The 24,823-nt window shown below is 48.4% G+C and overlaps 1 protein-coding gene across 10 annotated transcripts in view; it reads left to right on the forward strand.

The window, feature by feature from the left end:
* LOC142464102 (embryonic protein UVS.2-like) overlaps positions 1-24,823 on the forward strand; it is a 44,994-nt gene that overhangs the window by 8,501 nt on the left and 11,670 nt on the right. For 4 of the 10 annotated variants that reach the window (XR_012787581.1, XR_012787582.1, XM_075567259.1 and 1 more), the window contains 7 exons: positions 3,312-3,442; positions 5,905-5,929; positions 20,370-20,504; positions 20,818-20,935; positions 21,666-21,844; positions 22,558-22,639; positions 22,924-23,051. Coding sequence is in view for 2 of the 10 variants with exons in the window: in XM_075567259.1 (XP_075423374.1) it covers positions 3,374-3,442; positions 5,905-5,929; positions 20,370-20,504; positions 20,818-20,935; positions 21,666-21,844; positions 22,558-22,639; positions 22,924-23,051 (736 nt within the window). In the remaining 8 variants the exon portion in view is untranslated. Of the gene's footprint in view, positions 1-3,310; positions 3,443-5,904; positions 5,930-20,369; positions 20,505-20,817; positions 20,936-21,665; positions 21,845-22,557; positions 22,640-22,923; positions 23,052-24,823 lie in introns of those variants that run through there. The other 6 variants (XR_012787586.1, XR_012787585.1, XR_012787587.1 and 3 more) reach the window with 6 other exon arrangements.

Below are 24,823 nucleotides of genomic sequence, written 5' to 3' on the forward strand. Positions count from 1 at the left end.
ATGGTTTTGTCCCGCATTCAGTTGTACTGCTGAATACTTTACTCCTCACCATAATATTCTTGAGATTATGGGGTTGTCTGTATGATAATAAGGGTGCTTCAGGGAAGACCTGTTGCAGTCTTGTATCTTCCTGGAGGATGGGTTGTAGTTTCCTGGCGATCTTGCGTAGGGCTCCTAGGTGTGGGTTATATGTGACCACCAAAGGTACCCTGTCGCTTGTCTCCTTCTGTTTGTATTTAAGGAGATCACTTCTTGGTATTCTGGTGGCTTTGTGAATATGCTGGTCTACAATTCTGTGGTTATATCCACGGTTTATAAAGTCTGATCTCAAGGCTTTAATCCGCTGGTCTCTGTCTGCTGTGTCGGAGCATATCCGGTTGTATCGTATGGCTTGACTGTAGATGGTTGCATGTTTGGTGTGTGTCGGGTGGAAGCTGTTGTCCCTCAAATAGCTGGCTCTGTCTTTAGGTTTGCGGTATACAGAGGTCTGTAGTTGGTTGTTCTTTATAGTAATGGTGGTGTTTAGGAAATGTACTTCATCCGGGGAATGGGTGAGTTTGAGGTTGATGGTCGGGTGGAAAGTATTGAAGTTGTCATAGAACTGTAGGAGGTCCTGTTCGCCAGAGGTCCAAATCAGGAGGATGTCATCGATGTAGCGAAGGTATGTAAGGGGTTTCAAGTGACAGGTGGACAGAAAGTCACTTTCCAGTTTTGCGCAGAACAGATTGGCATACTGTGGCGCCATCCGAGTACCCATAGCGGTCCCGGTTGTCTGAAGGTATGTGTCATTTCCAAATGTGAAGTAGTTATGGGTCAGAATAAATTCGATGCATTTAGTTACTGTCTCTGTGAGTGGCTCCTGCGGTCCCAGAAAGTATCTGCAGGCTGAAATCCCATCCTCGTGGGGGATGTTGGTATAAAGTGACTCTACATCCATGGTTCCAACAGGAACACTACTAGCAACCATGGATGTAGAGTCACTTTATACCAACATCCCCCACGAGGATGGGATTTCAGCCTGCAGATACTTTCTGGGACCGCAGGAGCCACTGACAGAGACAGTAACTAAATGCATCAAATTTATTCTGACCCATAACTACTTCACATTTGGAAATGACACATACCTTCAGACAACCGGGACCGCTATGGGTACTCGGATGGCGCCACAGTATGCCAATCTGTTCTGCGCAAAACTGGAAAGTGACTTTCTGTCCACCTGTCACTTGAAACCCCTTACATACCTTCGCTACATCGATGACATCCTCCTGATTTGGACCTCTGGCGAACAGGACCTCCTACAGTTCTATGACAACTTCAATACTTACCACCCGACCATCAACCTCAAACTCACCCATTCCCCGGATGAAGTACATTTCCTAGACACCACCATTACTATAAAGAACAACCAACTACAGACCTCTGTATACCGCAAACCTACAGACAGAGCCAGCTATTTGAGGGACAACAGCTTCCACCCGACACACACCAAACATGCAACCATCTACAGTCATGCCATACGATACAACCGGATATGCTCCGACACAGCAGACAGAGACCAGCGGATTAAAGCCTTGAGATCAGACTTTATAAACCGTGGATATAACCACAGAATTGTAGACCAGCATATTCACAAAGCCACCAGAATACCAAGAAGTGATCTCCTTGAATACAAACAGAAGGAGATAAGCGACAGGGTACCTTTGGTGGTCACATATAACCCACACCTAGGAGCCCTACGCAAGATCGCCAGGAAACTACAACCCATCCTCCAGGAAGATACAAGACTGCAACAGGTCTTCCCTGAAGCACCCGTATAATCATACAGACAACCCCATAATCTCAAAAATATTATGGTGAGGAGTAAAGTATTCAGCAGTACAACTGAATGCGGGACAAAACCATGCCAGGACCCAAGATGCAAAACCTGTGCAATGCTCTACACAGCGGACCCAATACAAATACCACACAGGAATCGGGAATACAAAATCAGAGGAAGGTTCACCTGTTCTTCCAGCAATGTCGTGTACCTCACCATGTGCATGAAATGCCCAGGGGGCTGCTACTACATAGGTGAGACAGGGCAGGGGCTAAACAAGAGAATGAACCTGCATCGCCACAGCATCACACGCGGTACAAGAGACAGTCCTGTTGGCGAACATTTCTCTGACTCTGGCAATAAGATGAACGATCTGAGGGTTGCCATACTCAAAGGTAATCTTAAAACCCCGAAAGAGAGACGGTTGCATGAATACAAATTTATGCAACTGTTCGGGACACTTAGCAGTGGCCTAAACAGAGATCGAAATTTTATGAGTCATTACTGACAGTAGTGAACTCTCGTCCCATAAGCTCTAAAGGCCATGTCTGTACATACTGTGCTATATGTATGCACACACAGCTGTCTCTCACACATACTAATACTCCTTGTTTTTCCATCCCTATACACCAATAGGGACCACTAAGTATCCACACACACTTTTAGTTGTGCTACAAACTCTCACATTTCCACACCCACCCACACCATTTATATCCACTCCCACTCCACACACACCTTGTGTAAAGCACTGTATATACTGTGGGCTCTCCATTCATTTTTATTCACACAGATACACATACACACTCTTTCTTCACTTGCTTTCAGTAACCATTTAACACCTCTAGCCATAAAACACATCCACACCGGGGGTAGGAACAGCACAGATAACATTCAAAGAGACACTGTTTTTAAGTATACCTTTTGCTTCATTCATTGTAACATCGCCGGAAGAAGAGATCAGTGTATCTCGAAAGCTCGCACAAATAAAAGCATTTCGTTAGCCACAGAACGGTATCATCTAATTATTTTTTGATTATATATATATATATATATATATATATATATATATATCACACACACACATACATATATATATATAGTAAGTTGAGGAGAAAAGGAACGTGAAACCGATCCCCCGATCCAAGATGAGTGAAACGGTTCACGTTACATATGTTCCTCTTCTCATCTGCGTATTCCTTGTACAATGGGAACTGCTGAGGTGCTGGTTACTGCGGATGCCCCGTTTCATGGACAGGTCTTGTGGTCATTCCAGTCATTGCCGCGTTACACATTGTAATTGGGGGTTTCTACTGAAATCCCGTTATCTGTGACACACACACCTGTGTCCTTCCCATTTTCTTGGTTCCGCACATTACATTTTGTAGGTTGGCCTGGGTACCCACAACCTAATGATTAACCGTGCCCCCTGGCCATTTCTCACGTAACGTTCCTGGTACCTGATTGGATGAAGCTTGTTCACTTCTTGCAATTTTAGGACTGTTTGGGGAGACTGTAAAGCAGAGAAATTAGGACTGAGCTGAAGCTGCAAAACTGACCATGGACTTCACAACTATAGCTGTTGTCTTGCTGAGTATACTACAAGTAACAGGAGCAATTCCTCTTGTGGTAATTAAACTTAATCTCTATTCTTTTATAACCTGTGTTTAGTTTTGTTGTAGATTTAACCCATGGGCAGTGAAACTAAATTGGGGTCCTTTCAGCAATAATAATAATAATTGTATTTCCTTATACAGTACGGTACATAGAATTTTGCAGGTTCAGTAAACCCTGCCCCAAAGAGCTTACAATCTAATTTGGGGTGCCTGAGACCCAGGGAGGGAGAGACAGAGGTACATCGCGGCTGCACCTCGCAATTTCTGATCTCGGGGTTAAATACCAGTGCCCGGTTTATTGGGGATAGAGGGTGTGGTAAGGTGGTATGTGGCCCGTAGTGGGTGTTTATGCCTACTGGGAGGGTTGCGGGAGGAGTTAACCTCTTCATTACCTTAGCGGTTACTACCTAGGCATAAACACCCACTACGGGCAACTCCAACTTTCACCCACCCCCTCTACCCCAATAAACATTTAAAAACAATACAAAAAGCAATACTAGCCATTACCCCCATTGATTGCCAGTATGGTTACCTATACCTCAATGGGAGCAAAGATAACACCAATGGCATTGAATGGGCACCCTACAACCCACTCCCTTTATCCACAACAACCCCTGCCCCCCCAACACATATAGTACAGCAATGGGCAAAATCCCTATTAGCGAGATTTTGATAATAGCGCATTTGTCCATTAAAAATAAAACATTATCCAGACAGGATAAAGTACTTTAGACTACATCTTCCGTGGGCAGCAACATTAAAATAAAAAAACTAACTACTGGCCACTAACCCCTTAATTACCTTAGAGGTTGGTAACCGCTATAGTAATTAAGGGGCAATCCTTACCTACCCCAACCACCACCCCCTCTACCCCATCACCACATATACAAATGGGCAAAGGCACTAGTAGCCAAAAATGGCTAATAGCACATTTGCCCATTTGTTTGCAAAACAAAAGAAATACACAATAAAATAACGTTGGCATAGCAGTACAATACATTACACTTGCCAATAAACCCATTGATTGTGACTGTGGTAAACCATGCCCACAATATGGGGCATGGATTGCCACAATGGCAGTGGCAACCTAAAAAAAATACTATCCTCGCAAAGTATAAATCTCCCGGTCACGTGACGCGAAGATTTAAATAATGCAGGGAGATACCGGCACCCCATAGCGGGGCCTGTAACACGGGAAGCGGTTCAGCTCTGGTGTCCCCTGCTTCAATACTGTGTTAGTTAAATCAAATAAAAACAGTATGATCGCCTGTAAGAGCTGTGCAGGGAGACTCTCTCTCTCTTTGCAGCTCTCTCCTTGCAGCTTCTCACTGTGCAGCTCTTACAGACTTCAGGCAGATCGCAGCGGCAGAACTTAGAAAAAGACACAGCCAAAGACACTGTTATCCTTAGCGGTATTGGTATTTTCCTACCTCACGGTTTCTGACTTGTATGTATTTATGTATGTCTTTATTTATACAGTACAGCGCCATTAATGTACATAGCGCTTCACAGCAGTAATACACGTGATAATCATATAAATAACAAATAATATAAATAACTCATAATGGGAATAAGTGCTTCAGACATAAAAGTAACATTTAGGAAAAGGAGTTCCTTCCCCCGAAGAGCTTACAATCTAATTGGTAGGTAGGAAGAACGTTCAGAGACATTAGGAGGGAATTGTGGTAAGTGCTTCTGCAGGGGGCCAAGCTTTATGTATCAGGTGTCTAGTATTATCCACAATGCTACTCATATGGTTCTTTAAGTGCTAGTCGGGTATTGGGGGGGAAGGGCATTCCAGAGGTGTGGGGCAGTCAGTGAGAAAGGTTTAAGGCGGGAGAGGGCTTTAGATACAAAGGGGGTAGAGAGAAGACATCCTTGAGCAGAACGCAAGAGTCGGGCAGATGTATAGCGGTATGTATGTATGTATGTCTTTATTTATATAGCGCCATTAATGTACATAGCGCTTCACAGCAGTAATATACGGGACAATCATATAACTAACACATAATATAAATAACACATAAAGGGGAGAAGTGCTTCAGACATAAAAGTAACATTTAGGAAAAGGAGTACCTTCCCCCGAAGAGCTTACAATCTAATTGGTTTGTAGGAAGAACGTACAACGACAGTAGGAGGGTGTTCTGGTAAGTGCATCTGCAAGGGGCCAAGGTTTATGCATGAGGTGTAAATTATCAGCCATGGAGCTCCTCATATGCATTGTTAAGCAGGTATGTTTTAAGGTGGGTCTTAGAGGTGGATAGAGGTGGATAGATTTGCAATAACTCTTTCTGAATACCGTGATAACACAAATGTCAGACCGTGAGGTAGAGTCATGCCAAACTGTTCAATTTGACAGTGATTTTATCGAAGCTACGTTATGTGATATAAGGATGTGGATATCCAGGGACTTTATGTTTACACATCTTTAAATAGTTTAATAACAATTAAATCTCCAACTTTACTTTCTTTCAGCTCTATAGTGGGAAGGACTACACTGGTAAGCAAGTTTATTTGCTTTATAACTAGTGCTTATTTGAAACAAGCAGGGCCGCCAACATAAATCATGGGGCCCAGGACAAATGAAAGGAGCAAGGTAGCATAGGTAGGGCCAAAGGCTGCTACGGGGGGACCGTTGCTGCGGGGGGGGGGGGGGGGGGGGCAGTGGCTGTGAGATGGGTGGTGGGCCGGTGGTTAAGGGAGGGCCGGGGGTTCGGTAGCTTAGGGAGTGCCGGTGGATGCTCTGGGGGGGGGGCGCTGCTATGGGGGGGGGCGTTGCTGCGGGGGGGGGGGGGAGGGGGCAGTGGCTACGGGATGGGCAGTGGGCCGGTGTTCTAGGGAGGGCCTGGGGGCCGGTGGCTGATACTGGGGGGGGGGTGGCTGCACTGGGGGGGCCGGTGGCTGCTACTGGGGGGGGGGGTGCGGTGGCTGCTACTTGGGGGGCCGGTGGCTGCAACTGGGGGGGACAGTGGCTGCTACTGGGGGAGGTCGGTGGCTGCTACTGCGGGGGCAACTGCAGGCAACTGTCTGTCCCACGCTGAGGCTGCTCACGCGCACGCCGGGCCTCCATCTCATGCCAGTGCGCCGGAAGCTTAGCCCAGCTGACTTCCTCCGGGTCGGGAATTAAATTGATTCTGTGCCAAGGGCAGTTGGTAAGGTCAGCCAGAAACTGTTGTGGGTTAAAGTTTCTAAATGTTCTAGTGAGGAGAACTGTGACCCAGAAGGGATGAATATCACTCACGATAAAATCATAGCATGGAAGGATATGGTCCAGTATCAGATCTGGGACCCATAGCTGGTATCATCCGTCAAGCTGTCCAGAGAAACAAGCCTGCAATTCTGAAACGTGCTCCAAGTGGCATGGTCGCCATTCTCATGCGAGAGGCCGATAAGTTAGAGATTGACAATCGGCTACTCTATCGGGTGGTGCAATACTACAACCATCTGGATAGATGACAACTGGTTCTCCCCAGGAACCTACAATATATGGTCCTGAATGCCTTGCACGATGACCATGGACATCTAGATGTGGAAAAGACTTTCGGACTCATCAGAGATCGTTTCTTCTGGCCAAAAATGCGTGAGTCGGTGGAACGACACTGCCGACTGTGCTCAAAGTGTATTCAACGCAAGACGATGCCTACCCGAGCCGCACTAAAGAGCTCATGCCCCATGGACCTGGTGTGCATGGGTTTCCTGTGCATCGAGCCCAATGCCCGAGGTATCTGTAATGTGTTGGTCATCACGGACCATTACACGCGATATGCACAAGCTTTCCCGACCAAAGACCAGAAGGCCATCACGGTAGCAAAGATTCTTTTGGAAAGGTACTTTGTGCAGTATGGGCCTTCCCAACCGCCTTCATTCCGACTAAGGCCGGGATTTCGAAAGCAAACTGATCCGGTAGCTACTCAAAATCCTGAGCATCGCCAAGTCCCGGACAACTCTGTACCATCCAGAGGGTGACGCTCTGCCAGAGCAATTCAATAGGTCGTTGCTGGACATGCTCGGCACGTTGAAAAATGCTCTCAGAAGACAGAGTGGAACCGACATGTGGAATCTCTAGTACTGCATACAACTGTACTCGACACGAGTCCACAGGATTCTCCCCATACTTCCTTATGTTCGGCCGAGAAGCCAGGCTGCCAGTAGATGTACGTCTATGAGTATCACAGATGGATACACAACGCAACACACTTCAAATACGTGCAAAGGCTTCAGGAAAACCTGCAACTGGCTTACCAGCAAGCCGAGAAGAAGTCTGCTGCCCAACTCAAAACAACAAGAGGTGCTATGACCACAAGGTCGACACCGGGGAAATACCCCTGGAAATGCAGTGCTTCTCCGCTGACCTAGGGATTCCCGGGAAGCACAAACTCGCTGACCGTTGGCATGACGGTGTCTTTGAGGTCGGTTCACAGATCCCGGGCCTCCCGATCTACCGAATAAAAGACACAGATGGCCAGGTAAAGGTCTGGCACTGTAACCATCTTCTTCCTATTCACAAGTGGGAGACGATGAACGAGAAATACCGGCTACACCACTGGACGGTGAGCCAGAGCCCGTAAATGCTAACCCAGAGACTGTAATGGAAACCGTAAATGAGTCATAAAGAGACCATAGAGGATCCTATGGAGTGACTGTCACGGTGGACCAGAACTTATCCACACAAAATCACTGGGAACTGATTGAGCAAGACAGCGATAAAATTAAACCTGTAAGTTTATTTCTTTTCAGAATAACACACGCAGTAAAACAAATAACATGGGATAAAAAACTTAAAAGATGGTATAGGGCGAAATATCCCAACGCAGGGATAACAATTCACCTTTGAATTCAGGACACAATACAAACAACAATAATACCCTTAACAAGCGCTAATCTACAATGTGCAATTGACTCACAATAGTGTGAAAAATAGCAATAAAATGGTGATGTGAACGTGATCACTCAATGTAAGTGAAAACCACTTCTAAGTGGTGTACAAGCTGCCAGAGAAACTAATAAACAGATCTTCCCAACCTGTGAAATAAATACAAATACAAAATAAAAGTCCCGGCGCTACAAATGTCCCAGATACCGTGATCCAAATGGAAAGTCCGGATGAAAAATTCTCAGATGGATGGTACAGGATATTATCACAGAGTCCCAGGGAGTTGATAATTCCCTTTAACGATGTCCGCAGTGATTCTGGGGAAACATAAGAGGTACACACCAATTGCGCAGTATGTCACTACTCCTGACCCCACTCTGAACCAACGGACAAAGAAACCCTACTTACAAGATAATATCTTGTGCGTTCAAGGGAGAGAATCTGTAACTGTGTCTCTGCTCTGTCTCAGTGTTTCACGGATCCCACGTGACCGGCAGCAGTGATCTCTTATTCCATGCAGCGACCAGCACTCACAGGGGACGTAAGTCAGGCATGTCATGCAGGAACAGAGGATTGACACAATGGTGTAATACGTTTACACTTTATTAAAAAACTTTAAAACACAAATCACCCACACTTACAGTAAATGGGGGATGACGATATGACTCACGGATGCCGTCCGCCACTTGTCCTGCAGCCTGATGCACACTAGGGAGCCTTCCTGAATGGCGTTCTCTGAACTCTAGCCGATGACGTCAGCAGCAGGGCGGTGCAGGTACGCTCTCACAGCATCGGCACGACTATGGTGGCTGGACTGGCTCAAAACACTTGGCTCCTCCTCCTACGCGTTCGTGACTCTGCGCACTTCCTCAGGGGATGGGGGAGCCTAGTGGGAGCTGTGTTATATACCATTGCATATCAAGAGAGTCCACCACAAATGGGAGGTCCTGGACTTGATTTCAATGTGAGCTGGAGTTGGGCAATTAGCAGCAATTGGGATCTAGGTGGCTGCTGGGATCAATTGCATTATGGTGAGCATGCTAATCATGCAAACCTTTATTACATCCAATTAAATATATTACTTGCATGATTACATGGTGGATACTATTGATTGAAACACAAACATATATATTGTTATATGCCTGTTCAACAACATCAGTATAGCACAACAGTATAAATTACATTGTGGGTAATAATGAAACACAAACATGTATACTATTACAGTACATGCCTGTTTGACAATGCATATACTATTCTCACCTTAAGATGAAAATCAACTGGAAATAAAATAAATGATAGAAATTAAAATTAGAACTGATTAAAATTAATTAAGAATAGACATTCTACGTATCTTTTGAAAAAGCTGCCAAATCGAAATCAATATTTAAACCTAGGGGAGGACAGAGTTCTAAGTGTATAAATCCAGTAACTTTCCTTTCTAGAAACAAGATTTAATCTGTCCCCCCCACGCCAAGTACCCTTTGGATTGTCAATGCCCATGCGATTAACCCCTGTGGGTCCTGGTTATGTTTAATTTTGAAATGATTTGAGACACTATGGGTCTCTAGGCCCCTGTTGATGTTATATACGTGTTCAGCGAACCGTCGCTTGAGGGGCCTACCAGTGCGCCCCACATATTGCAACCCACATGGGCATTGCAGGAGGTATACACAAAAGTTGGTTTTGCAATTTATGAATGTCCTCAATTTCAAATTCCTTTTTAGTGACACTGGATTTGAACATTTTGGTTTTTACACTGTACTTACAACCAATACAATTTTGACATACATAATATCCCTTAAGGCCATTCAGCCAAGTGACATGGCGGTCCCTGAGACTGTCAATAGGACAGCTCGGAGCTAGAGAGGACTTTAGATTCCTAGCCCTTCTATATACAATCTTGGGTTTGTCGGGAAGGCAGGTTTTTAATAGGGGATCTCGTAGAGGATACTCCAATACTTATTAAATGTTTTAGATATGACTGGGGCCAACCCACATTTTTGTTCTGTCCCTTGCCCTGATGTTGTGGCTTTTCTAGTTATTAGAGTGGCCCTGTCAATTTTGCTGACCTCTGTAATGGCCGAATCTACCTCACTATTGCTGTACTCTCTATCTAAGAATTTTTCTTTGAGATCCTTAACCTGTTGCTGGTAAACTGAATCTTCCGAACAATTTCTCTTGATTCGTAGTGCTTGGCCCTTCGGGATATTCTGAAGCCACCTTGGATGATGGTGGCTTGATGCCAATAAAATACGTATTGGCATCAACCTCTTTATGGTATGTTTTGGTGTGGATAGTGTTATCAACTATATAAAGGGTAAGGTCAAGGAAAATTAATAGTGGACTTATGATGATTAAATGTAAACCTCTAAGTTCCATGTGTTGGTATTTAGATATTCCTGGAACTTTCCAGTTCATCTGATGAACTAGGCTCCCCCATCCCCTGAGGAAGTGACGCAGAGTCACGAACGCATAGGGAGGAGGAGCCAAGTGTTTGAGCCAGTCCAGCCACCATAGTCGTGCCAATGCTGTGAGAGCGTACCTGCACCGCCCTGCCGCTGACGTCATCGGCTAGGAGTTTCAGAGAACGCCATTCAGGAAGGCTCCCTAGTGCGCATCAGGCTGTAGACAAGTGGCGGACAGGCATCCGTGAGTCATATCGTCATCCCCCATTTACTGTAAGTGTGGGTGATTTGTGTTTTAAAGTTTTTTAATAAAGTGTAAACGTATTACACCATTGTGTCAATCCTCTGTTCCTGCATGACATGCCTGACTTACGTCCCCTGTGAGTGCTGGTCGCTGCATGGAATAAGAGATCACTGCTGCCGGTCACGTGGGATCCGTGAAACACTGAGACAGAGCAGAGACACAGTTACAGATTCTCTCCCTTGAACGCACAAGATATTATCTTGTAAGTAGGGTTTCTTTGTCCGTTGGTTCAGAGTGGGGTCAGGAGTAGTGGCATACTGCGCAATTGGTGTGTACCTCTTATGTTTCCCCAGAATCACTGCGGACATTGTTTGAATTCAGGACATCATGAACAGCACAGGGATGGGGCTGCAGGCACCTTTTAAAGCTAAGGGAACTATAGAGACACTGAGGCAATATCTGAGAGACTCAAATGAAAAAATATATAGAAAGTATATAGAAAGTCCAATGTGGTTCTAAATCCGTAGCAATTCAGGTATGAAATCATAGGCAACAAAACGTCGCATATAGTGTAGCTGTAAGGATACTCACTGGAAGGGAAAGATGGACAAACTAAGAGCATTGCCAGAGAAACTGGAGCCAGCCTTAAACCATGCCCCTAGTGACTCAATTGGCATATATTTCTCAGTCCTAACTTCTGCATCCCGTGATATCCAGAGGTATAAGTGTAGATACCTGAATCCTTGTTGGTGTAGCCAATTGCGATCCCGCGTGCTGAAGCCGTGGCAATAACCGGAGCCTCAGACCGTCCGGGAAAGCTGCAGGCTGACGACGTGGAGGTGCCCGTCTCCTGTCGGTGTTCTCCCGTGATGCTTAGCGAATAGCCGGAACCTGCGCTATGGAAGTGCGTCACTCCAATCGTGGAACAGTAGAATTCAAAAAACAAATTGGTAGAACAGCAGGAACCAAAAAAGCACCGATCAACTCACCAGAGGTACAAAAAATAAAAAAGGTTTATTGAATCACATTCTAAAAAAACCCAAAACAGACTAACATAAAGAACAATTCCTCCTACGCGTTTCAGGCTCTCCAGCCCTTTCTCAAGGAGTATAATAGGGGTCTGATAAAATGATATATATATATATATATATATAGCCCCTCCTCTGAACTCTCAGACACCTGAAATGTATACAGGTGATTGAAACATATATATTAACCCTAGAATGTGTATAGGTCTCCATGGTCATAATGTATAGGAAAGACGATGGATTATCGATCTGCACCAAAATAAGTATCAATAGATAGTTTAAACAAAATAAACAAAGGAATCTACGATATAAGTAAATCCAAATGTTACATAAACAAGAATTGATACAAATTAGCATCAAATGGAAATAAATCCTGATGGATAATTAGCTAAACCATCCTTTTCACATGAGAGACCAAAACACATATCAACACATAAATTACACAGACATAAGGAAACTGGCATGACATCAATAAGAAAACAATGAGCATGATGCAAGAAAAGATGTTAAAAAATACATAAAATAATAGTGTATAAGAGAAATATACACGAAAAATATATATTTGTACATAAAATAAAGAAACAAAAAAGGAAGATTAAGAAACAAACCTGATAATAAAATACTAATTCTAACGAAAAGGAGAATATTAAACAAGACCTGTTCATAGAATTTATGAACTGTATAATTATACCAATGAGAAGATATAAAATCCCCTCATAATGAACAAGTATATAATGGAATTAAATCATTCAAATATATTATTAGTGAATTATATATATTTTGTTATATGATATAACTCAACAGCCCAAAGACCACACACAGAAATCAGAACACCTTTAAGGTTTAAACTTAAACAGTTAAATGTTATATGAAATAAGATATGGGTGATGAACAAATGCAGTATAACGTGAGAGAGAACCCAAAAGGAAGATAAAGTTAAATAATAAAAAATATTTCAAATCCCAATGTGTATTCAACCCATTTGGGATAAGAGTATTTAAAGAAAAAATCCAATGGGCCTCTCTCCTGTATAATGCATTGGTTCTGTCACCGCCACGACTATGAACTTGAACAGTTTCAATGGCAACACATTTAAAATTGACAAGAGAACCATTTTGACAAATATCAAAATGTTTGGAAACAGGATGCACTTTATCTCGCTTTAGAATGAGTTTCATCCGAGTAATGGAACACATGAGACTCATTCTAAAACGAGATAAAGTGCATCCTGTGTCCAAACATTTTGATATTTGTCAAAATGGTTCTCTTGTCAATTTAAAATGTGTTGCGGGCGGTTACAGGGGCGATCGGGTCGCCGGCGCTCCTAGGCGGGACATCGGGAAGGGCACTGCCATCTGTATTATGCACGTGCATGCACAGTACAGTCGCGCATGCACAGAAGTGTATGGATAGTCCGGCGGCCATGTTGGGGTTGGCGTGAGAGGCGCTCATGCACAGGATGTCGCGCACACGCAATTTAAGCTCACAAAGCGGCAGCCAATAGGAAGAGGCTCTGAGCTGGGACTACATATCCCACAAGCCTCAGGGACCAGTCAGATGGTGTATATCAGCCAATAAGGCTGCAGCTTCCCCTGGAAGGGGAATATAGATACTTTTTTGCGCGCTGCAGCCATATTAGTCAAAGCTGGGGCATCAAAAGGGTAAGGTGTGTGTGTGCAGGGAGCCAATGTCCCCTGCACTAGGCCAGAGACCCCCTTAGATCCCAGCTAGGCCTCCAACTCCCCTGTATAGTTTGTGGTACTACAGGGACAGGCCCTTAGACAGGGGCACTGCCCCTTTTAGCTTCACTAGTGACAGGGACACAGTGGAACGCCGCGCAGCAGTTGTGGCCTGTGGTCTGGGACCAGACCACCACCGAAAGACAACGAGACTCTGTACGGTGTGGGACACTCCAACCGGATATCACCCGACGCGGAGGTGGAGTCATCGTGGATGACTTCATCACTGGATCAGTGAATCCTGTCTGTACTTCTGTCGGCACGCCGGGGTGCTGGAGTACCTGGCAGGTACCTACCTTCACCAAGTGCACAAACTATACACACATTAGTGGGGCAGCGCTGTCTCACACTTTGGTTGGGTTATCTTGGGGACACTGGGAAGGTTCAGTGTCCAAGAGCACCTCAGCACCTTGGGGACGGTATACCCTACAGGATGTGGAAACGGTGTTGGAAACACGGTGGGGGGAGGTTACGGCCATGCGAGGCTTGGCGGGTAGCTGTACCTCATTAGTGTTCAGTAGAATTGTCCATAATATTTGTGTTGTCCATGGTTATGCCGGTTTATATGCTGATAGTAAAGTATTACTGTTTTACTACGTTGTTGTATATTATTCATATATGGTCCTGCACGGGGTTATCCCACATAGTTAGGATCCCGCGCAGCTGGAGGCGCTGTCACCTATCGAATCAGGTACACCCCAAGCTCCCAGCGGCGGAGGTTCAGGTCTCCTGCGAACCACATGTAATGCACCACATACACCGTAGTCGCCTTATCTCCCAGGGGGTGGGGGAAAGTGCGCTACATATAGATTGTACAGTGTGTGGTTGTGGAGAACCAGAAAATACTGATTATCCAAGATAAGTAGAATAAAACAAGTGATTTCTTATTATTATTATGCTGCAATTGCAAGCAGACCAAAATGATGAAATCTCACAAGTTTGGTCTGACGACTCAAAACACAAAACAATTAGCATATATCAAAATTACCAGATATATTACGTTCTTACTATACATTTAAACTAATGTAATGCCCATATAAGGAATATGAAAAACACCTATCATGCCAAGCTAAACGGAATTAACTTTTCACCCACTATTAATATATATATATCTACTATATATTTCTGAAAGCACTGTATGTCTGCGTCTCTAGCGGCAATCTCATTGGTCCCTTGGCCCGCCCGCCGCCCCCGCACACCTCTCATTGGGCTCACACACTCACACCACCCCCTTGGCCCGCCCCCCACACCTCTCATTGGCCTGAGGCGGAGTGACGGGCCAAAGGTAAAAAAAAAAAAAAAACACACACACACATATCTCTGTCCTCTCCCCATCACACTCACCTCCCCCCCTCCCCGGTGCTCACCTCCCTCCCGCACTCACCTCCCTCCCGCTCCACTCCCTCATACACACCACTCACTCCCGCTCCACTCACCTCCCTCCCCGCTACACACCACTCCCTCACCGCTACACACCACTCCCGCACTCACCTCCCGCTCCACTCCCGCACTCACCTCCCTCCCGCTACACTCCCGCACTCACCTCCCTCCCGCTCCACTCACCTCCCTCCCGCTACACACCACTTCCTCCCACTACACACCACTCCCTCCCGCTACACACCACTCCCTCCCGCTCCATTCCCTCCCCGGCGGGGGAACAGGCAGGCTGCCATGCGGCGCCTAAGATGGCGGACCCCCTTCCTCCCTCGCGCTCCATTGCCTCCCGCTCCATTCCCTCGCGCTCCACTCACCTCCCTCCAGCTACACACCACTCCCTCCCGCTCCACTCACCTCCCTCTCCACTCACCTCCCTCCCCGGTGGGGGAACAGGCTGCCACGCGGCGCATAAGATGGCGGACCCCCTTCCTCCCTCGCGGCGCCGAGTGAGAAGATGGCAAGCGGCCGGAAGTACAGGTTGGCCGGAAGTACACCCACCTCCCCCCCCACCTGCGGCGCCGCACGGAACTGAGAAAGGGCGCATCACGGGACTGAGACGTGTGTGTGTGTGTGTGTGTGTGTGTGTGTGTGTGTGTGTGTGTGTCGTGTGTGTGACACTGCCCTCCCTCCTGTCCACTGCCCCCCCTCCTGTCCACTGCCCCCCCCCTCCTGTACACAGCCCCCCCTCCTGTCACAGCCCCCCTCCTGTCCACTGCACCCCCTCCTGTCCACTGCCCCCCCTCCTGTCCACTGCCCCCCCCCTCCTGTCCACTGACCCCCCCTCCTGTCCACTGCCCCCCCTCTCCTGTCCACTGCCCCCCCTCTCTGTCCACTGCCCCCCCCTCTCCTGTCCACTGCCCCCTCTCCTGTCCACTGCCCCCCTCTCCTGTCCACTGCCCCCCTCTCCTGTCCACTGCCCCCCCTCTCCTGTCCACTGCCCCCTCTCCTGTCCACTGCCCCCCTCTCCTGTCCACTGCCCCCCTCTCCTGTCCACTGCCCCCCCTTCCTGTCCACTGCCCCCCTCTCCTGTCCACTGCCCCCCTCGTCCTGTCCACTGCCCCCCCTCTCCTGTCCACTGCCCCCCCTCCTGTCCACTGCCCCCCCTCTCCTGTCCACTGCCCCCCCTCTCCTGTCCACTGCCCCCCCTCTCCTGTCCACTGCCCCCCCCCCTCTCTGTCCACTGCCCCCCCCTCCTGTCCACTGCCCCCCCTCCTGTCCACTGCCCCCCCCACTCCCTGTCCACTGTCCCCCCCTCTCCTGTCCACTGACCCCCCCCCTCCTGTCCACTGTCCACTGCCCCCCCTCCTGTCCACTGCCCCCCCCCTCCTGTCCACTGCCCCCCCTCCTGTCCACTGCCCCCCCTCCTGTCCACTGCCCCCCCCCCCCCCCCCTCCTGTCCACTGTCCATGCCCCCCCCCTCCCTGTCCACTCCCCTCCTGTCCACTGCCCCCCTCTCCTGTCCACTGCCCCCCCCTCCTTTCCACTGCCCCCCCTCTCCTGTCCACTGCCCCCCTCTCCTGTCCACTGCCCCCCTCTCCTGTCCACTGCCCCCCCTCTCCTGTCCACTGCCCCCCCTCTCCTGTCCACTGCCCCCCCTCTCCTGTCCACTGCCCCCCTCTCCTGTCCACTGCCCCCCTCTCCTGTCCACTACCCCCCCTCCTGTCCACTGCCCCCTCCTGTCCACTGCCCCCCCTCCTGTCCACTGTCCCCCCCCTCCTGTCCACTGTCCCCCCCCTCCTGTCCACTGCCCCCCTCTCCTGTCCACTGCCCCCCTCCTGTCCACTGCCCCCCCTCTCCTGTCCACTGCCCCCCCTCTCCTGTCCACTGCCCCCCCTCTCCTGTCCACTGCCCCCCTCTCCTGTCCACTGCCCCCCTCTCCTGTCCACTGCCCCCCCTCTCCTGTCCACTGCCCCCCTCTCCTGTCCACTGCCCCCCCTCTCCTGTCCACTGCTCCTGTCCACTGCCCCCCCCTCCTGTCCACTGCCCCCCTCTCCTGTCCACTGCCCCCCCTCTCCTGTCCACTGCCCCCCCTCTCCTGTCCACTGCCCCCCCTCTCCTGTCCACTGCCCCCCCTCTCCTGTCCACTGCCCCCCCTCCTGTCCACTGCCCCCCCTCCTGTCCACTGCTCCCCCTCCTGTCCACTGCCCCCCTCCTGTCAACTGCCCCCCCTCCTGTCCACTGCCCCCCCTCCTGTCCACTGCCCCCCCCTCCTGTCCACTGCCCCCCCTCCTGTCCACTGCTCCCCCTCCTGTCCACTGCCCCCCCTCCTGTCCACTGCCCCCCCTCCTGTCCACTGCCCCCCCTCCTGTCCACTGCCCCCTCCCCCCTTCCACCGCCTCCCCCTTCCCCCCCATTCCCACCGCCTCCCCCTTCCCCCCTTCCCCCACCTCCCCCTTCCCCCCCCTTTTATCTTCCCCCCCTTCCCACCACCTCCCCCTCCCTTCCCACCACCTCTCCCTTCCCCCCCTTCCCACCACCTCCCCCTTCCCCCCCTTCCCACCACCTCCCCTCCCCCTTCCCACCGCCTCCCCCTTCCCCCCCATTCCCACCGCCTCCCCCTTCCCCCCTTCCCACCACCTCCCCCTTCCCCCCCCTTTTATCTTCCCCCCCTTCCCACCACCTCCCCCTCCCTTCCCACCACCTCCCCCTTCCCCCCCTTCCCACCACCTCCCCCTTCCCCCCCTTCCCACCACCTCCCCCTTCCCCCCCTTCCCACCACCTCCCCCTTCCCCCCCTTCCCACCACCTCCCCCTTCCCCCCCTTCCCACCACCTCCTCACCCTTCCCACCAACTCCCCCCCCCCTTCCCACCACCTCACCCCCTTCCCACCACTTCACCCCCTTCCCACCACCTCACCCCCCTTCCCACCACCTCACCCCTCCTCCCCCTTCCCACCACCTCACCCCTCCTCCCCACCACATCCCCCCTTCTCCCCCTTCCCACCACCTTCCCCCTCCTCCCCCTTCCCACCACCTCCCCCCTTCTACCCCTTCCCACCACCTCCACCCTTCTCCCCCTTCCCCCCCCTCCGCTCCCTTCCCCCCCCTCCGCTCCCCTTCCCTCCCTTTCCCCCCCGCTCCCTTCCCCCCCCTCCGCTCCCTTCCCCCCGCTCCCCTTCCCCCCCGCTCCCTTCCCCCCCGCTCCCCTTCCCCCCCGCTCCCTTCCCCCCCTCTCCCCTTCCCCCCCGCTCCCCTTCCCCCCCGCTCCCCTTCCCCCCCCCCGCTCCGCTTCCCCCCCCGCTCCCCTTCCCCCCCTCCGCTCCCCTTCCCCCCCCTCCGCTCCCCTTCCCCCCCTCTTCTCCCCTTCCCCCCCCGTCCGCTCCCCTTCCCCCCCTGCTCCCCTTCCCCCCCCCCCTCCGCTCCCCTTCCCCCCCTTCCGCTCCCCTCCCCACCCCCGCCTCTGCCTTTCACCCGCCCTTACTCCGGCCGCCTCTGCCTTTCACCCACCGCCTCACAGCCGCTGCACGCACTCAACAGACACCCGCCACACTCGACGCATACCTGCCGCCACACACACCTGCTGCCTCCCGCCCCTACGCACCGACATCACTGACCCACCGCCTCACACCCTAGCAGGACCCCCACTCACAGACAGCACTCACAACCCACGCGCCACCCGCCGCCTCACACCCTAGCAGGACCCCCACTCACAGACAGCACTCACAACCCACGCGCCACCCACCGCCTCACACCCTAGCAGGACCCACACTCACAGACAGCACTCACAACCCACGCGCCACCCGCTGCCTCACACCCTAGCAGGACCCACACTCACAGACAGCACTCACAACCCACGCGCCACCCGCTGCCTCACACCCTAGCAGGACCCACACTCACAGACAGCACTCACAACCCACGCACCACCCGCCGCCTCACACCCTAGCAGGACCCCCACTCGCAGACAGCACTCACAACCCACGCGCCACCCGCCGCCTCACACCATAGCAGGACACACGCCTCACATTTTTACATCACTTATGGCACCAAAATATACATTGTACTGTGGTGTGGTTACAATAAACCATTTTTATACAACATCATATTACATTTTCTTCCATCTTTCTTTTCAATATTATTATCCAACCTTTACAACAAACAGTCACCTATTGTTCCACAATTTATAAATAATACTACCTATTACGCATTTACATCCCGGGTAACGCCGGGTCTCTCAGCTAGTATATATATATATATATATATATATATATATATATATATTATATATATATATATATATATATATATAATATATATTATACTATATTATATATTATACTATATTATAATAGTATTAATATACCATAATGTGTCTCAAAGACCCCGTTCCATAATCCAATTTTCAGGCCCAATTTCCACTCTACCACAAGACTAATACAAGGGAACAATAAAGAAATTCCTAATTTCTGCCTCAAAATTGGGGACTTATTTATTAGGGTCTCCTGGCTGCAAAAGTGGAGCAAAAATGGGCACCATATTTTACAAAGACCGCCATCTCAATAAATCTTTTGTGTTCATTTTGCCCCAGACTGGGGGATTTGGGGTTTGTCACATTTTCTCCTGAAAATAAACATGCCACTGTACATGCAGATGGAGGTTTATATATCGTGTGTGTGTGTGTGTGTGTGTGTGTGTGTGTGTGTGTGTGTGTGTGTGTGTGTGTGTGTGTGTGTATATATATATCCAGTATATATATATATGGCTCTGTCGAGTGTTACCGGCGGCGGGGTGAGGCTGATTTTGCGGCATCTCCCGGCATTCTCCTGTGTCTCTCCCTCAAACTCCAGTGTCTCCACCTCCCCAAAAAGTTTCTTAATGTAACCCCCCTCCCTCTGTCACTCCCCTCATTTTACCCGCTGGCGAGTCTTACCGGCGGCGGGGTGCGCCGGCGGTGTCTCACGGCATTCTCCTGCGTCTCTTCCTCAAACTCTAGTGTCTTCCCCTGCAACTCGTGTGAAAATGGCTGCAAGGCATCAAATGACATTTAATGTCATTGCCACATCCCACACACCTCTGGGTGTAACTCTGGGTTTTCAGACTGCATTATTAGCAGGGAGGGTCCATAAAACATTTCTTTAAGCTCTGTAAGAAATGCTGTATCATTAGCAGGGAGGCTTCATGAAACACTGATGTTATACGTGGAAGGTTCTTTACTGGTACAACAAACACTAAAGCACCGACCTGCAGTTTGTATATGGATCTTTTTCTGCCCCGACAGGTAGCAAAATGCAGATATATCAAGGAGATGTTGTCATGACACCTGGGCATAGTGCCACCAAGTGTGAAAAATGCCCGTGGACCAAATCCAGCAGTGGGAAGGTCAGCGTCCCGTACACACTGTCCTTCATTTATGGTACGTATATATATATATATATATATATAAAGCAACATATCACAAACCAGGTTAAGACCCATATTTACTAAGCAGCACCTTGTAGCCTTTCAAGTGAATAGGCCACAAGGCGTCTTCCAGCTCTGGAAGGTATCTAATGGCATAGCACTGCTTAGAAAATGTGGCCTTTCTATTTACTTATGGACCTATATTCACTTCATTGGCACCAAGGATGCTACTATCATCTAATAGCAGGGAGAGAAAATATAAACATCCATTTTGTTTCCTTAATTGGCAATTTGCTAAATATGACCAGGATCTCTCATTCCTCCAGATGACCGTGAGAAAGCCAGGATCAGTACAGCTCTGGAAGAACTCATGACGCTGTCGTGCATTGAGTTTGTGGACCACACAACAGAAAAGGATTATCTCAAAATTCATTCAGGAAAGGGGTAAGATTATATGACTGATAATATTTCAGTTCCAAAGTGCAGGGAAACAGTTTCAGGCGAGGAGAATCCTGCTTGTGCAGCCAACACAACATAGACAAACTCATTCTTCAAAATGCAGGTCTCCTCTAGGATAAAGGTACAAAGCAAAGCTCTACTTACAAGTTCATAATGCAATTCTTCATTTATTGTGACAGCCAAGAACAGAGGAGTAACAACGTTTCAGGTCCCACATGGACCTTTCCCATGTCCCACATGAACTCTACTTTGTACCTCTGTCCTACAGGGGACCTGCATTTTGAAGAATTTGTTTGATAAGATTGCAGGCCATTTCTACTAAGAAGTTCTAATCCATAAAACACCTTCTGAGCTGGAAGACACCAGACAGCCCAAGAATAGACTGTAAGGGACCATAATCACAAAACTGTGCTGGAAGGTGCCTTATGGAGGAGCACAACTTAGTTTATATGGCCCTGTATGTTGTGAATGGTACCACACTAGGATGTGGTGATAGGTGCCTTCTTCCAATGTGATGACTGCAATGTAGATTTGTTGGCTGGCTATGACACGTGACTTATTTATAGATGTACTGTACCTGAACACTCAAGACCTCTGAAGTCTCTTCATTACAGTGAACTGCTTTTGCTATTTACCTCATCGATGTTCATACAGTAATAGTAGAAAGATGGACCTCAGATTGTATAAAAAAAACTGCGTAGTGCCTCCCCTCTAGCTGCTGGTCACACATTGGAAAGCTAGGAGGAGGCCAGATCGTGTCATTGGCACGAGGGAGCTGTTTGTCCCATGGAATCATCCAGCATGAGGTTCTCCATTCCCTGGGTTTCATCCATGAACAAAACAGGAGTGACCGGGATCAATACGTAGACATTATGTACCAATACATTACTGCAGGTGAGGAACCTTTGTACAATTTTGGACCCACATTACACTCTTTATCATATTATTATTATTATTATTATTATGTGAAACTGACAATTTCCTTTTGTGTCTGCGTGAACAGGACAGGACAATATCTCCCACAGATATATTAATACGGGGATTCATCTTTTTCTTAATGACTCACTTACCAAGATCAGACTTTTCCTTTAGTGTTCCTACAAATATAGCATTGCTTTTATCAGCTTTATTCTGATTGACATTGATTGATATTCTTTCCATCGCATATTAATATTATTATGAGAATTGTTACTGTTTTTTTGTAAGGTGCCTAGTGCATTAGAAAGGAGGATGTAATGAGGTGACTTACACAGCCCGTAGCAAACTGTCTTATTGTTTACATTCTCATTTATACCAGCCTTTGAATTTCACCCATTATGTTATAGACTCATCCCAGAGAAAGTTCTAGTAGCATGTCGGTCCTGGAGAAAGATTTGTTATAGGTTGTGATACATTTGTAGACCAATAATAGAGTTTTTCAGAGTAAAATGTTAGTGTGCAGAGCTAACCTCATACACGAGGTTTCTTCTTCAAGTTTACTTGTTGCAGCACAGTCAGATCCAAACATATACAGTGATGTGTAGGGTAAAACCCCTGGAGAAACCCATAGATAGCTCATCGTCTGATTTAAAGAAACATTCTTATTTATGTCCTATCTCCTCTTACAGGTGACATTGATAACTTTAACAAAACAGACTCCGACAACCTTGGCCTCCCGTATGACTATTCCTCAGTGATGCACTACGGCAGGTACAATCATTATCAACCTGAAGTGTCCCTGTGCCACTTCTTCCAATGTAACCCAAAGCACAATCCTATGTCGCCGTAATGAAAGAAAAGAGGAAAAAGCAAAAATACACATTATTACATATTACCACTCTCACGGGGTAAAACTTCAACTTTAAAAGCCAATGACCACCTCGGTGATATAAATTCAGCAATGTATGTGTTCATTTATGTCGTGAGGGGAAATGGGGAAATGGAAAGAATACAATGTAGGGTCATCTTGTGGAATCACTGTTATATTCTACCAGATATTATGCTTCCCTCACCTCTGGACAAGCAACTATTATTCCCAAACCAGACGCATCTGTAAGCATTGGACAGAGATACGGAGTCAGCAGCCTGGATGTCTCAAAACTTAACAAACTCTACAACTGCAGTAAGTGACTAAAGGAGATGAGTCTTAAGTGACTCGAGAGCGGTACAGAATGTCATGATTGTGTAGACATCGCAAGGCACCTAAAGATAGTGATACAAGATAGGGATAGGAGCAATAGATACAGTATAACCATTGTGAGTAGTGAGGACTGGTTTGAAGACCTTACAAAACATAGTTGGATGCCTGTCACGAGAGACCAGTACTTTTAACACTTTTACCTTCCGGGATCAATTCATTGGGCAGGACAACATTGTTAAATAAAATGGAGTTTATTCGGGCAAGCTCGCAGACAAACAAAAGTTGCACAAAATACAGCAAATACATACCATCTGGGGGTCTGGGTGGAGTAATAGCCTCAACTCGGTGCAGGGCCCCTGCTACAGGTAGGCTTACCCTGTCTGCTTCACGTCCAGGAAAACACAGTACTCTTTTTGGGCGAGCCCCCACGCTCTCCCCACTGGTTTGAGCTCCATCCAATTCTAAGAACATAGTTCCAAGAACTTGGATGTGAGAACTTGCTCCCAGCGCTTACCCTCCACTTGGTCGGGCTGCTCCGGCACCTCTATGCCGAGTACCCGCTGGTCACGTCACTGGACTAAGCCCGGAGCAAGGTAAACCGTCCGTGGGAAATTGGCCGTGTTCTCAGAGCTTGCCACACTCTGAGAACTTGGCCGCGACTACAAGACTTGTCCTCAGCTAGGCCAGGCTTCTCCGGCAACTCCATGCCAAGTGCTTTGCTATTCGGAGAAAGGCACTTTTAAAAAGCCCGCAAGCTCTTCACCGGACAAAGGCCAAGGATGCTCTGGTTCTCTGATCGGCCGGTCCCCTTACATAGTCCTCGCTGTGCTATATTTAACATGGAAGAGGGACTGGCAACCAATCAGAGCCTGGGATTGTAAATAGCAGCCAATCAATAGCCAGGGACTCATCTGGTTGTAACCAAATCAGAGGAGGCAGCGTACTTAGGCTCAGGTTGCCATTAAGGCGGGAAATATGAACTGGTCAATGGAAATCGCGCCTATGAGCTCCGTCTCGGCAATGGCTTTCCTTGGCCAGCCCATTACCGCCTGCTGGGTAGGCTCCACAGAGTCTGGCTACAACAAAGTGTCTCACCCACTGAGAGCCCATCCACAGACCTGTTCCTCTGCCCTTCCCTGCCTGCCAGATGTCCTGACACGTAGCCCATCCGTTCCTTTGATCTGCCATTGCCATGCAGGCCCCCTGGCTAATTACATTACCTGTCTGCATAGGAATGGATACCTATATAAATACATTGAGAACGTGGAATCTAAAACTTGGAATCTATAACTTGTTTTAAAAACAGGCTCCTGCACTGTATTTTAAAACCCGATAGTAGAAGTTGCTGGCGGGCAGTGAGATCACATAGGGTTATATTTATCACTCCAACACACACCGTCTTTATCCTTAGACGCATAGCCACAAACCATGCACTATTTGCATGTACAATTACAGTACTACCAGTATAACCGGGCAGCAACACTTTACATAGTTTTAACTATTTTTGACCCCAAACATCCACCCTTAAACTCCTGTTCCCAAAGTCCCGGTCCTGCAGCTATTTCCTAGGAGGAGTCCTAAACACACGGGACATCTCTAGCTTATAAGCTCGCAGGGCACAGTTTATGGGAACATGGTTACAGGGGATACATTAATACACTTTACTGACCCCAAGAGCTTACACAGATAGCCCATTACACACGGTTATTAGGGGCATTCCAGCCGAGCTTCACCTTTATTATGAAGGCCAGCTA

The sequence above is a fragment of the Ascaphus truei genome, chromosome 12 (assembly GCF_040206685.1).
Source record: "Ascaphus truei isolate aAscTru1 chromosome 12, aAscTru1.hap1, whole genome shotgun sequence".
In the NCBI taxonomy this organism is placed as follows: domain Eukaryota; kingdom Metazoa; phylum Chordata; class Amphibia; order Anura; family Ascaphidae; genus Ascaphus; species Ascaphus truei.